The sequence below is a fragment of the Ursus arctos genome, unplaced genomic scaffold (genome assembly GCF_023065955.2).
Source record: "Ursus arctos isolate Adak ecotype North America unplaced genomic scaffold, UrsArc2.0 scaffold_15, whole genome shotgun sequence".
Classification (NCBI taxonomy): domain Eukaryota; kingdom Metazoa; phylum Chordata; class Mammalia; order Carnivora; family Ursidae; genus Ursus; species Ursus arctos.
In genome coordinates, this window is record NW_026622819.1 from 58,326,784 (window position 1) to 58,341,399 (window position 14,616).

The 14,616-nt window shown below is 58.2% G+C and overlaps 1 protein-coding gene across 1 annotated transcript in view; it reads left to right on the forward strand.

The window, feature by feature from the left end:
- The first annotated feature begins 1,262 nt into the window (after positions 1-1,262).
- The window catches only part of FGF18 (fibroblast growth factor 18), a 32,882-nt gene continuing 19,528 nt past the window's right edge, over positions 1,263-14,616 (forward strand). Inside the window, exons 1-2 of the mRNA XM_026510962.4 lie at positions 1,263-1,835; positions 2,009-2,045. Coding sequence (XP_026366747.1) covers positions 1,804-1,835; positions 2,009-2,045 — 69 coding nt within the window. The 5' untranslated portion in view covers positions 1,263-1,803. The remainder of the gene's footprint in view (positions 1,836-2,008; positions 2,046-14,616) is intronic.

Here is a 14,616-nt window from a genome sequence, read left to right on the forward strand (position 1 = left end):
AGAGAGGACTAGTTAACACGGAACAGTTATTTCCGGCAGCTACCTCAGTTGATGCTGTAGTACAGTGGGATTTTCAACCACTGCCAGCGACACCAGGTTTTTAACCAACTCGTAGGGGTTCCTGAATTTGCTTTTTGGGTTTGTTTCCCACTTGTTCCCCTTAGCATCAGCCCAAAGGACAGTCTGCGGCGCTAGAGAGAAGGAGCAGTTGCATATGACAACACCTACGTTTTGAAGTTGGTGGAAAGGACGGGAGTGTTGCCTCTGAAGCGGGGAGAGGCGGGGAGAAGAGATATCCTCATTGGAGTCCTGGTTAAAGGAACTAAACTGCTTAGGATGCAAACGGAAGCAAGTCTCAGCCAGGTGGCCAGTTGAGGGCCTAGAGTGGTCGCTGACCAGAGTTCTGCTGGTTGCGCTCTGTAGCCCTCCCGGGCTGGGGTTGCAGCGACGCCTCGGGACCGCTAGGTGGCAGCCGCGCGTTTCCAAAGCTGGCTCGCCTACCAGAGAGCCCAGCTGGGAGCGCGAGAACCGACCCGAGAGCTCTGGAGGGGGGTGAGGGGAAGAGAAGTCCTGGAGACCCCCTCCCCCACAGGGGCAAGGACGGAGAGATCAGAAGGGGTCTCAGAGTGCCAGCCGTCCGAGAGGGCATCTGGGACACGCCACGGTCCTGCGTGGACTCACAGGGCGGGCGAAAACGAAGCCCCTTAAACGGAGCCGCCCCAGGGGCTGGGCCTGACCCGCCCCCTCCCGGCTCCCCACTCAAGCGCTAGTGGGTGTGAGTGAGTGCTAGTAGCGAATGTGGGTGAGTGAGGACGCTCCGCATCTAACTGCGTTCTTGGGGACTGCCGCCTTCCCAATTCGGGCAGCATTTGCGCCGCGGCGCGGGTCATTGCGCCCGAGCGCAGAGCTCCGACGGCTTCCAGCGCTCACCAGCTCCAGCCTCTCGGGCTCTGGCCCTTCGGAGCTGCGGGTCCCGTCTCCGAGAGTCTGAGCGCCTCCCTCCAACCCGGGGCCGCCAGGAGAAGGAGGAGGAGGCAGTGGAGAGGCCGCGGCAGGCAGGCAAGCAGGCTGGGCCGCCTTTGATGTGGGCGCGGCGCACCCAGCCGAGCTGAGCGCCCGTCCGGCCGCGCCCCGAGGGGGGAGCCCCCGGGCCCCGCATCCTCATTGTGCCGACTCGGGCCCGGGCCCGCCCCCGGCCCCCCGCCCCCTCGCCGCCCGCGCGTAGAAAACGCCCCGGCCGCCGCCAGTGGTGGGAGGCGGCGATGCGCACGGCCGGAGAGACGCGGAGGAGGAGACATGAGCCGGCGGGCGCCCAGACGGTGCGGCCGTGACGCGTTCCCGCTGCAGCCGCGCGCCCCGGCCCTGGAGCGCTGACCTCTGGCCCCGCACAGCCCCGCTCCCCGGCCGGAGATCGCGCCCCAGCTTCAGCCCCGCCGCGCATGCTGCCCCCGGAGTGAACCGAGCAGCCAACCTCCCGCGGACGCCCGGACGGCCGGCCGGCCAGCAGTGAGCAAGCTTCCCCGCACCAGCCGGGCGCCTCCTGCACAGCGGCGGCCACCCCGTAGCCCCCGCGCCAGCCCGGAGGGCGCAGCGCTCGGGAGGAGCCGCGCGGGGCGCTGATGCCGCAGGGCGCGCCGCGGAGCGCCCCGGAGCAGCAGAGTCTGCAGCAGCAGCAGCCGGCGAGGAGGGAGCAGCAGCAGCGGCGGCGGCGGCGGCGGCGGCGGCGGAGGCGCCCGGTCCCGGCCGCGCGGAGCGGACATGTGCAGGCTGGGCTAGGAGCCGCCGCCTCCCCCCCGCCCAGCGATGTATTCAGCGCCCTCCGCCTGCACTTGCCTGTAAGCGCCCGCGCGCGGGGCTGCCTACCCTGCTTGGCCGTCTGTCCGTGTGCCTGTGACTCTGTCTGCCCTCCCGGCTGTTCGTCTGACTTTCCGACTGAGTATCTGTCTGTCTGTCCGCGCGCCCCCCTCCCTCAGGCCCCACTGACCACCTCTCCATCTCTCTCTCGCAGGTGTTTACACTTCCTGCTGCTGTGCTTCCAGGTACAGGTACGTAGGATCCTGACTCTGACCTCCCCCTGCCCCTGCCTCGCGGTACAGGTCGACCCCCTTCCCCTGGGCCGCGCCCCCTCCCTGTTCCCCACCCCTACTGGGCGCCGAGCCCAGTGCACCTGTTCCCAGGGCGCCAAAGGGCGGCTCCGCGCGCGCCCTGCGCCGGCGGGGGACCAGCCAAGGGCAAGGGGCTCTGCTGCAGGGCTCAGACTGGCGCGGCCCCTGTCGGCCTGGGCTGGGAGGAGATCTCGGGAGCCAGCGGACTCAGCCGCTGCAGTGTGCCCAGCTCCAAGCTCCCTGCCCACAACGGGCGAGGAGTTGGGACCTGGGGATTTTTTTTGCCAACCGTCCCTTAATATCTCCGCTCGCTCTTCCAAACAAAAAGGCTCTTTTGAGCCGAATGGATTTTGAGTCCAGGGAGAAAGCTTCAGTTGTAAATTAGTCTGTGGTTTCAAAGGCGTTTGCAGGGGAAAGAGAGAGAGGGAGGGCGGGAGAGAGACAGAGACAGGTCTAGGAGAGACTAGGTGAGAGGTAGCAGAGACGGGCGCTTGGGCTGAGAGGCCATTGCCCTTGAAGCCGCTCCGGAATGGGCCACGCTCCGCACACCCTCGCCCAAGGTGGTGCAGCCCTCGGCTGGTTCCCCGCCTTGCTCCCCGCTCGCTAGCTCTCTGTGAATCAGAAGAGGGCTTGGCGCTCAGCCTGGAAAGCACTTGCTAAAATCTGATCTGTTACTTCAGCAGCTTTCAGACTCGGGAAGGTCTTGGCACGCAGACAGTTGGAACGCTCTGGCTTCCAAAGCTGTGGAAATGAAGGAAAGGGGGGGGGGCAGAGAAAGAGAAGAGGGAAAGAGGGAGCGACTTCAGCCCCGATTAGAACCAGACCAGGGCTGCCTCAGTATGGTTGGGGGGGGGTGCAAAGGGAAGGAGAATAGGAAGTGCCAGCTGCCCTAGCCCCCCACCCACCTAGAGCTGCAAGGGAGGGGCCTTAGGAGGAGCTGGATTGGGGCCAAAAGAGATTATCTGCCCCTTCCCCCTCTGGGTTGAAGGCAGGTGTCCTCACAGGGTTAGAGAGGATGCTTAGGTTTCAGCCTTTGGGGTTCCAGAGATGCCCCAGAAGAGCCGAGAGCAGGGAAAATGGTGGCTCTCCCAGCTTTATGGCATAAGGAATGTTGTGTGTGTTGAGTGCTGTTGAGACCCAGTAGCCTCTTTCAGTGTTTGGTGCGGTGGTGGGTCTGCTTACCTCCCCGTCCACTCCTGGAAGGATCATTACCATCGGCATGGACACTGGGCTGGGGGAAGCTAGTTGGGGCTGGGGGCTGTGAGGATGGATGGACGGACGGAAGGACGGACCAATGGGTTCTTCCCCCAGCATTGGCCAGGCTGAGGTCCCCAGTGACTCCTTGAATCAATATAACTGGAGTCAGTAACTTAAAACTGGCTGTTTGCCAAAGCAGATGTGACCCTGTGGTGGCGGGGGCAGGGGTGGAGAATGGCTGGTGTCAGAGAGAGAGGCCAGTGCCAGGCATGGCCTGCCTGATTTTCAGCTGAGTTCCCAAGCAGAGGGCAGGCCCCAGGGTAACTCCAGGGGATCTGCTTCTCTGACCCGGGTGAGAGCTCTTTTCCTGCATGTTGCACCTGGGGCTGGGGGAATGCTGCAGTGGGCATGGAGGTAGAGAGATCTGCGGACTTTGTTGCTCAAGCCTCCTGCTGCCTGCTGCCTCTTGGTCCTTAATGCAGGGCCCAGGAGGGGTTGCTGGGTGGTCTTTGTGTTCTCTGGGGAAGCACGAGGGAGGGAACCCGGACCCTGCATCCCACCTCGACCTCCCGGCCTAGTGCTAGAGCCAGCCTCTCCGGAAAGAGCTGGGTGGTTCAGGGTTAGGACTTCAGGCAGGTGATGGAGCCTCCTCTCCCCCCTGTCTTACCTCTTCCTTTCTTTTCAGACTTTCCCCATCCAAATTGCCATAAGACTGATGTATTTAACCCATGGTCCATGCACCCATAGAGTATCTAAGGTTGGGATTATGGAGGAGGCAGGCCCCTGATACTTTGCACCAAAATGGTGCCCAAATGTGCTTGTGTTTTGGAGAGGGCTGTCAGCTCCCCACAGATTTTCAAAAGCATCTATGATTCCTAAAAGATAAAGAAACGGCAGGCTCATGTCCCCATTCATGGTCTAGGAACAAAGGTGGAGTGGCAATTAGAGGTAGAGATGAGGGGTGGGCCTCAAGTGTTTGTTGCTGGGCGTGTGAAGTCCGGTCCCTGGTGAGGTGGTGTTGAGCAGGCAGAGGCTAGAGCAGCAACTTCCCTGGCAGGGCGTGCTTAGAGGGGGTGACAGGAGCTCCCTTGCTGAGCAGGGGCTGGGGAGGCCTCCCTGCCCGTGGGAAGGGCTCAGAGCTTTGCAACCTGGTGAACTGGGCCTGAGCCCCAGCCTCATCTTTCCTCACTTGTAGCTTCATCATTTGTGAAATGGGTGACCTCGAGGCGGAAGTGATACATGATAGGTGTGGAAGAAAGGTTTGGAGATTCTCATCCCCCGAGGAGGGGACTTTGTTCTGCTGGGAAATGGATATACGTATGTCCGTCCCATCCCCACCTCCCTGGTTTGGGGGACTGTTCCAGTCTTAGCAATAGAGTTTCTGGCCTCTTCTCTTCTCCCCGTCCATCAGCCATCAGGCCCAGAATGGGCCCCCACCTCCAGCCACATTTTCGAGAGAGCACAACGGTCAATGCCAGACACTGCCTTTCCCCTCAGCCCCCCATGGGGTGAGCCCCGCCCCTGCTAGCAGCCCCAGGAAGCAGGAAGCTGGGAATTTAATAAAATCCCTTCTCCACACGACTTGGGACACTGCGGATAGCTCAAATCGGAAGAATTTTAAAAATTTCCGAGGGGAGCAGGCGGCGTGACCGGTAAATTGCTTTTCTGCACTTGGCTGAGCGCTGACAATGACACCGGGCTGGGCCTTTCACGCAGCTTGGCCGGCACCTGCCTGACATTGTTCCTACCGCCAGGCTCGGCTAGGTCCTGGCCTTCCACAGACAGGCCAGGCTTGAGGCGGGCCAGGGAAGGGGGGCTTCCACCACCCACCCCTTGTCCCTCCCACAGCAACACTTCCTCTCTCACTGCATGGTGTGTTCGAGATTCAAAGTTTCCTTCCACTCCCCCTCTTGACCCGACCACCCCCCCACACCTGGCTTCCTCCGTGAGGTTTAGAACCTTTCTTCTAGCTGGCTAGACTAGGAAAGCCAGGGACAGAGTCCTTTGGGACATGAAGAGGATGAGGAGCTGTCCTTTGGGTAGTACTTTTAGTTTCTTAAGGCCGCGACATCATCCGTCTGTCTGTCCAGTCAAGTATTCATTCAACAAATACTTGCTGGAAACCCTCTTCTTGCTGGCCCTGAGAATAAGACTCGTCAGCTCCTGGCCTCAAGATGCCCCCATTCTAGAGGGGAGAGTTCCTGTGGTCCTGCCTCCTGAGAAGTACGGGGGGGGTGGGGTGGCAAGCACATCCTGCTTCTGTCCACCAAGCAAGGCTCCAAGGCTCTTACATCCAGAAGCTTGTTTCCTTCTTCCTGTCATTCTTCCTCCTGACGTAGGTGGGCTAATATCCCTACTTCACAGTTGGAGAGACTGAGGCGCAGGGTGGGGAAAGGATTTGTTCAAGGCCAATGCTGAGACTCAAGACTCCGGATTCAAGATCTTGTATTCTTTCCGTGACACCAGACGGACTTCTTCAGAAAGAATGCTGGTGGGGAAATGGAGTTCCCAGGGGCATGCTAAGGGTTTTCAGTGAGAGCTTCCCCTTGGAGTCTCACTGGTAGGGTCTCCCTGGTACAGATGATCAGAGCCCAGATAGGTGTCTGTGACGGAGGGCACCTGACTCGGAGTCTGCAGGCCCTGATTTTTCTGGAATGCTCTGGACTGAAAGGGTCCCAGAGCCAGAGGTGGGTGTTTAGAAGGGTAGGGCCTGGGGGATTCAGTAGTCCCTTCCCAGCTTCATTCCCAGCAGGGAAGGGGAGGGGGCACCCTGCCAGCCTTCCTGCAGTCCGGGAACGTCACCTGCTCTGAGATAAGGAGGTCGATTGTTAAAATATCTCGTGGTTGGCACCGCCAGTGTCTGCAGGCTTAGGGTAGCTCTGAGGGCACGTTGGGCCCCTAAAGGGAGTTGGAGGGCGACAGGGAGGAGACTTCCTAGCCTCAGCAGGACCTTGGGATTCTGACGTCATCCTGTAGCAGGAGAGGTGTAGGTGTGGGAAGTCAGGGTGCAGGCACATCAGGCTAACAGCGATACTTGTAGCCTCTGCCAGGCATTGTGTGCTTACGGTGGGACGGGCGGGCACTTCGCACAGCGCGGTGGCTCAGCCTCACGACCGGCCTGCAGTTAGGGACTTCTACCAACAAGCAAGTGAGGTTCCAAGGATGAAATCACCGGCCTCCGGCCACATAGCAAGACAGAGGCAGACCTGGCTTCAACTCTGGGTCACCCCGCTCTAGGCTCCAGGCTTATTAAACAGCAGTATGTGGGTTCTAGAGTGTGCCGGCCTGGTTCCCGTTGTCACCCTGCCTTATCTTCACTGTGTGACCTTGAGCAAGTTACTAAACCTCTCCGGTCTCAGCTTCCGCATGTGTAAAATGGAAAGAAAACAACCAACCGAACAATCCCTGCTTCCTAAACGTGGCGAGCAGGGGTCAGGGCACTGGGAGGACTCCCTTGCCCCCATCCCTGGGTGTGGCAGTGTGGTAAGCTCCCCTTCCCCAGGGCACTGTCCCCTCTTGGTGACCGGGAGAGGGGAGATGTGGGTTGGTTCCTTTCTGAGGGCAGGGGCTTTCCGTTATACCTCTGTGTGCCCCATTTTTTTGCTGGGTCGAGTTGCCACCCACTCATAATACTGTGGCCGAACACTCAGGGATAGGGCAGTGCCAAGGGCCTTGCCAGGCTGGCCCGGGCTGGGAGGAGAGCCACTGTGCCTCAGAGAGGGCTGAGGACTGTTGTCTCCACTTTAGGCCTGAGTGTGAGGACTTGTTCTGGAACATCAGTGGGTAAATTGGCTCCCCAGGCTTTAATCAGGCTGGCTGGTAGGGGCTTGGAGATGTTTGGGGATTATTGCTATGCCATCTTAATGGCATAATGCCCGTGGGCCATTTAAAATGCTCCTGTGCCAAAGATAGGGCCAAGGACAAGCCTCCCGTGGGCCACAGAGCAGCAGCACTCTCAGGACCCCTGGGATCAGTCCTGGCTTTGTCATTGGCCCACTGGATGCCCTCCCTCTCTGGGCCTCAGTTTACACACCTGGGTATCAGCGAGGTGAGCTAGCTGACTCCTATGGAGTTTGAATGCATGGGCTTTGGCATACGGGAGACCTAGGTTTGAGTCGTGTCTGTGCTACTGAGCCAATTTCTTAACGTCAGCCCTTTGCACTTCAGTGTTCCCCATCTGTGAAGTGGGGTGATGAGAGGGACCTTCTTCTTAAAGGTGACTGTGTGGGGGTAAGTGAGATAATGCACACAGAGTAGCTAGCACGGTGGCTGGCACTCTGGAAAGAACTGAGGAACAGTCGCTGTTGGATCAGTGACCTGTTCCGTGTGTGCGTTGGGTGCGTACCACTCCGCAGGGTGCTGAGGAAGGCTGGGAAGGATGTGTTCCCTGCACGTGGCCTCGGGGCTCCTCTTGCCTAGGTTGAGGGCACAGCCTTTGGACTTAGGTCTGCACCTGATCGTCACCACACCCCTCCCAGGCTGTGCGGCCTTGGGCAAGATCCTTAACCTCTCTGACTCTCCGCGTCCTCATCACGTGGGAAATAGGGATGATAGTGCCACTCCCAGGCCTGTCGGGAGGTGTGACTGAAGTCACGGCTTGGGCCAGGTGTGCAGTAGGTGCTCAGTTATGATGTCGCTCCTCATTAGCAATCAGCAAACACTTATGGGACACTCGTCGCGTGGGTGGCCTTGCACTGGGTTTTAGAGGGGATGCCAAGAAGGCATCCATTCAGCTTTTTTCTCAAAGCGTTCCTGCAAAGAGATGACTGGCACTTTGGGCAGCTTTATTTGCCTCCCTCCCCCCCCCATTCCACCTTTGTCCTTTGTCACTGTCACATGACCCAGTGTGTTCTCCGTGGGGCTCACAGGGATGCCTAGGTGCTCAGACCCTGGATCCAGCCCAGCAGATCACACCCTGCCCTGGCCACTTCACAGTCTCATGACGGAGCAAACTGCTTAGCCTCTCTGTGGCTCATTTCTAATGTGGGCATGAGGGTAGAACCTTCCTCTTGGGGCTGCTGGAGGGGTTAATTGTGGTCACCCCAGGGGAAGTACTTGGCACAACACCTGGATCGTTCTAAGTGTTAAGTAAATGTGAGCTGCAGTTAGGCATTTGACTTTGGTGTGTCTAGAGGCCTGTTTGTCTACCAGCTCATGGTTCCTGGAAGTCAGAGGAGGCTGGACCCATCCCAAGGGCCCTACGGCACCTGGCACAGACCTGGTGTGCAGGATGAATGTTGAGTCAGTGAGTTGGAGGGGCCCCAGCTTCTCTGGGGCCAGGCACCTGGATTCAGGCCCCTTCTGACAACAGGCGTGGGGCAAGGGGGCTCAGGACCTGTCCCAGCCCTTGGGGACTTGAGAGAATCTCAGGGATCTGTGCAGGGGGACAGGGGCTCAAGGGTGCCGTGGGTACTTTGGTGAGGGGCCATGAAACCAGACGGGGGGCCAGAGGATCTGACCAGGGGAGATGCCCCATTTGAATCTTAGATTAGGAACAAGCTGGGTGAAGACACTGTGAACGTGTGTGTGTGTGTGTGTGTGTGTGTGTGTGTGTGTGTATAGAAAAGCCATTGCAGGCACATGGGACATCTCTGCATGGAAGCAGGGAACAGCCTGATATGCTCAGGGGACTCCGAGCCAGTTAGAGCATCAAGTTCAGGAATAGGGGTGATGTAAAAGCCCATGGTGGGTGCTGAATGCTGGAATAAAGGGCTTGTTTATTATCTTGCAGGCAGGCCAGACCACTCCCCACCCACGTGCTTTAAGGGACGGGGAATTGAAACAGGGATTGGAGGGAAGAGGGAAAGGAAGAAAAGAAGGGAGCTCGAGTCTTTAGGGGTCCTGCCTCCTTCCCCAAGCTAGCTCCAGGACTGACTGCCGGAGGCACCCATACTGACGATCCGTATGGAGAAGGCTGATGTGTGGGAGAGGGGCTTCTAGTGAGCCGCCCTGGGTGGCAGCACCTCCCTCCCATCCTGATGCCTCCGCCCTGCCAATCAATACATTGATAGCCCTGGGAGCTTAATGGACAGGCTGGGGGTGGGGAAGGGCCCTTCGCAACGTCACTGTTCTGGCTGGGTTGGGGACTATGACAGGAGAGGGGGAGAAGCCTGGGGCTGAGGGGTGAATGGGAGCGTGAATCTGAGCCAAACTCCCATCCAGGGGTGGGCTTGGCCTTCCCCCTCATCCTTTCTGTCCATAGATGCCAGCTGGGGGAAATTCATGGGCTCTAGAGCCAGAGGTGGGTTCAGATCTTGGCTCTGTGTACAACATCGTGGGCAAGCCACTGGTGGCCTCTCTGTGTCTCCCTTTGTCATACGGATGGTAATCATTCTGACCCGCCCAGCTTGTGTGAAGAGGAAGGAGACCATGCCTGCGATGTGCTTAGCTCAGGCCCTGGCACAAAGCAAGTGCCCAGCAAGTGGGAGCCAGCCTTGGTTTCACCCTCTCAGAGACTAATCCACAGAGCACGGAGGCTGGCAGCAACTCCTGGGCCCGAGTCCAGGCCCGCTCTCTAGGAAGAGTTTGGGGAGCTGCATTTTGGGGTGGAGAGCGGGGCTGACTTGACCAGGGACCACTCCTGGAGGGGTGAATTGAGAATTTGGAGAAGCCCTGAAAGCCCTCGGCGGGGCTGGCCACGCTGCTGCTGAAGGAGGAGGCAGGCAGGGGTGGAATGCGGCCGGAAGTCTGTGGGCTGCCCCTCCAGGGACCAAGGAGACCCTCCCTTTCTGGGCAGGCTGCCTGGAGACAGGGGCATGGATTGTAGGAGGCCTCAAGGATGGGGACCTGGGCGGGAGGGGGCAGTGTGACCCCATCCTCCTCTGGAGTGGGGGGAGTGAGCTCAAGGCCTTCAGCCCTTTCATGTTTAATCCCTGCTCCAGTCCCTGCCCCAGCTATGGCTTGTGGCCAGAGCCAGTTGCCATCCTGAAGCGATGGAGAGGAGGGGGTGGAGAGAGGGGAGAATGAAGGCTAGATGAGGGTGAAGAGCTGGAGTCCGTGGGCTGTAGGCCGAGGGGGATTTGAATCTCGATTCCTTTGCTCCCTAGTGCCTGACTTTGGACACATGATGCCACCTCTCCAAACCTCAGTTTCTTCATCTGTAAAATGGGGACTATTCTCATACCAACTCATCGGGTCACTGGGAATTATGTAAGGCATTTAACCTAAGGTGGTTCTTATGTTCAGTGAGCAGTGGCTGTTGAGAAAACAGAACACAAGAAAAAAGAAAAAGAGAACAGTTGTGGCTGTTGTTCCTAATACCATCCTTTTCTGAGATAAATATGATATGCAGTCCCCGATCTGCCAGTGAGAAAACCAAGGGTTAGAGAAGTCAAAGAAATCGGGGATTTGGGGTGGAGCCAGACAACCCGAGAGGTCGGTCAGTGCTAGTCATCCTGCCGAACATGTGTGCCGAAGTGATGCAGGATGAGGCGGATGTCGGAGGAAGGTGGCAGTGGTGGCCCAGGAAGAAAGAGAAGCCCCCAAACGTGTCTTCAGAGCAGGAGTGGGTCAGTGAAGCCAAAATCTTCAGCCAGACGGAGCGGGGCTGGCTAATGGATGCCCCGGTAGGAGGGGACCTGGGTTGACATCCGGGAGCTGGCACTGAGATCACCCCAGCCTCTTTTGGAAGGTTCACCCCAAGATGCCTGAGGGAAGAGGCTCGGAAGGTAGGAGAGGCTAACGGTGGAGGAGCCCGAGTGGACACCGTGCTGTGGGCGGTGGGGAGCCAGGCGAGTGTGCGGTCGGAACCGGCCTTACCCTGTGTGTTAGAGAGCTGTGCCCACGAGGATGAGACTGCAGGCCAGGCCGAAGGCGGGGGGGCTCTGTCCCACCGGGCACCTTGTCTGTGCCAGGGCCTGGGACCTCGGCACACCTTGGGGGAGATTTGACCCTGTCAGGCTGTTGTTGCCTCTGTGCCATTCCTGGATTGGGGAGTGCATATTTCCACCAGAGCCGAAGCTCTCAGGCAGGGAAGGGCTGGCCGGGGGTTAACGGAGGGGGGTCTTAGGCTGCAAGGGGACCCCACTATAGGCCATCCTGCTGTGGGAAAAGCTGCTTCGACCCAGAAGAGAAGCTGGGGTGGGGGGATGGCAGAGTGACGAAGGTGCCTTCCTCTGCCCAAGGACGTGTCCCAGATGTGCCAACCTGCCCACTTGTGAGAGCTGTGAGAGAGTCTCATTTTTTTCCCACCGCAGCTTCTCGACACCCCAGATGATTGTGCCCCTGGAGGGGTGTTAGCCCGCGGAGAGCAGCTTCAGCTGTTCCAGGAAGGCCTGGAAGACAGGCGCCCTCTCAGGCTAAGTGACCTGCCACCCAGTGAGCAGGAAAGCAGGAGGGAGAGAATGTTCCCGAGGCAGATGCTAGAGCTCCCCTCACCCACCTTGCAGCTCTGTGGCCCTGGAAAAGTGCCTCAAAGGTCCAGTCTATTCAGTGAGCTCTAATGGTAACTAGTTCCAGGAGTGGCTAAGGAGGTCCCACGTCTAGAGGGCTTCCCAGCAGAGCGTCTGATAGCTTTAAGTAGGCCCCTTGCCCCCCCCTCTGTGGGGCACTCTGCTTGTCTGGGTAGTGAGTGCTGGGGCTGATTTTGGCCTCAGGTTTCCCTCATCTCAGCCACAGTCATTTAGCAAACGTTCGCCGGGCAACTCCTGGGACCAGAGCTGGAGACCCCAGGATGAGCCGGACAAGCTGCTCTCTGGGGACGATAAGCCATTATGGTAGTGTCCAGAGACCCTAACCCAGCTGGGGGGTGGGGGGGCAGAGAAGGCTTCCAGAGGAGGCACCTGAGGGCAGGTGTCAGCTGGGCAGAGGGGGCAGGGTGTCCTGGGCAGAGGACCTGACCTGTGCAAAGGCCTGTCCTTTCCTTGTCCAGGAAGCCCAGGGATCTCTCTGCCTTTTCAAAAGGGTGGACTCTGTTTATGTGTCAGAGGCCACCCCTGCTACCTCCCTTGGGAAGGATGTGACCACAGAATGTGGCTTAAATGGTGGAAGCTGGGCAAGATGAATTGTCCCCCCCCCCCCCATTCTGGGGAAGGGCCACCGGATAGCCCCTGCTGACCCTGGGTCACCCGCACTGCCTCTGTCCAGTGGGCCAGGGAGAAAATCGTTAATGGGAGGCTGGCTTCTGGGGCAGGGCAGCTCCCCTTGGGGACCCGGGGTAAGGAGATTGGTTTGACCTCTGGTCGATAAGGTCTCCTGTGAGCAGGAGGAGAGTTAGAGGACAGGGAAGGAGGCTGGAGGCCTGCCCTTGGGGGAGGGGACAAGGCTAGGCTACCTCAGGAAGTCATTCCAGGGAGGTCGAGGGCCGTGGGTGGGGGGTCTTCAGGACACGTGCCCACCAGGTACGAACCTCATGGGGCACGGAGTTCTTCCCTCTCTGAACATCCGGATATGAGAGGAGGTGGGTCCCAGGGGTCAGACCCTGGCTGTGAATTGGTGACTGGCCATCGAGAATAGTGGGAGTGAAGGGCGTGCACCCTTGGTGGGCCAGCTGCCAGGCCCCACACCCCTGGCTGTGTGGCTCGAAGCAACCGTCTTAACTATTCTGAGCCTTGGTTTGTGCATCTGGTAAGTGGAGGCGATAACCATTCCCACAGTGCAGGGCTGTCTGCAGGGGCGGAGGCAATGGCATCCCCCAGACTGTGACTGTGTCAGAGGTGCCCTGTCTGCAGGGATGGCAGTGTGGTCTCCTTGCATTTCCAGAGAGGCTCTCTGTCCGCAGGGCTTCACTGTGAGCCTCTGAAAGGGCCCCCGTGTGCTCTCTCAGTTACGCCTCCTGAGTACCTGCTCTGTGCTGGACACGGTTCTAAGACTTTATACATTTCGTCTGCGTAGCAGCCTGTGGTGTGGGTGCCATTGTCACCCCTCTCACTTTCTAGGGAAGCTGAAGAACAGAGGGCTTGGTAACTTGCCTAGGGCCCCTTAGCGAGGGAAGGGCACACCCTGGGTTCTGACCCTGGGACCTTGTCCTGATTGTGCTGGTAGGGCAAGTGGGGCCCAGCAAAATAGGGCTGGAGGAAGAGGGGCTTTGGAGCCATAACTGGGGCTAATTCTGCCATTGCTTGTTCTGAGACCTTGTCAATTTAGCTTTGGGGTCTCAGTTTTCTCATCTGTAATGTGGGATAATATTTCCACCCTGAGGATGATAGTGAAGGATAAATAATGTGGTCCAGCTGGAGTGCCTGGAGGGCCCAGGGTAGTGACAGGGGACATGTGCAGGTCAGCTTGGGGGCAGAGACCCTGAGCTGGGCCTGGGATGCAGCAATGAGGAGAACACGGTCCCTGCCCTCGGGAGCTCACGATTGAGAGGTGAGACAGATGCTTGGACAGTCCTGGTCCCAAGAGCTCTGCGACGGGCTGAGTGGGCCATGGTCTCATGGGAGTGGGGTCCTGCATGCCCAGCATCATGTCGGACCTCATGGGCACACAAAACAAACCAAGAACACTGTCTGGGCTTCGAGCATTGTTCAACTTTATGGTGAAGATGCGATAGGACAAGCATACATTTAGCAGGGCCCAGGAAAACCGAATTTAATAGTAAATGGAATGACAGAACTCCACATCTTTTCAATGGTCATTTGTTCATTCATTCATGCGTTCAACAAATGTTTGAGTTTCTACTGTGCTATGTGCTGGGGATACAGCAGCAAACAAGAAGGAGATAGCCCCAGCTTTCATGGTACTGCCAATGTAATGTTGGGGGGAGACACACAAAAACCAGATGAGTAGATGTTATGTCAGGTTGGTCAATGTTGGAAGGAAAAAACATAGCATGATAGGTAGAGAGATGGAGAATGACAGAGGTGGGGGCTGCTTCAGAAAAACAGTCAAAGAAGGCCAGTCTCAGGATGTGACATTGAGCAGAGACCCTAATGAATTAAAGGAGCCAATGTAGAAATCTGGGAAGGAACACTGAAGCCAAGGGAAGAGCAAGTGCAAAGGCCCTGAGGCAGGTGTGCGTTTCGTGTTTGGAATGCTCAGTGGCATAATAAGGCAGCCAATATAACTGGGCGTGAGGGAGTAGTAACGGATGAAGAAGGGGCTCATCCTGAAGACTTTGAGGCCGTGGTGGGGACCTTTGTCTAAATGTGATGGGAAGCCCCGGAGAGTGTGGAGGGGAGCATTACTCAAGGTGATCGGGTGTGGTGGAAGCCAGACTACCTGGGGGAAGAGTGGGAACAGAAGGCTGGTGAAGAGATGGCGGCAAGTTGTCCAGGTGAGAGGTCATGTTCAGGGAGGGAGACTGGAGGGATACATGTTGGCATAGCCAGAGGCAGCTTCCTAGAGGATGTGGTCAGATAAGAACTAAACCCCTGGG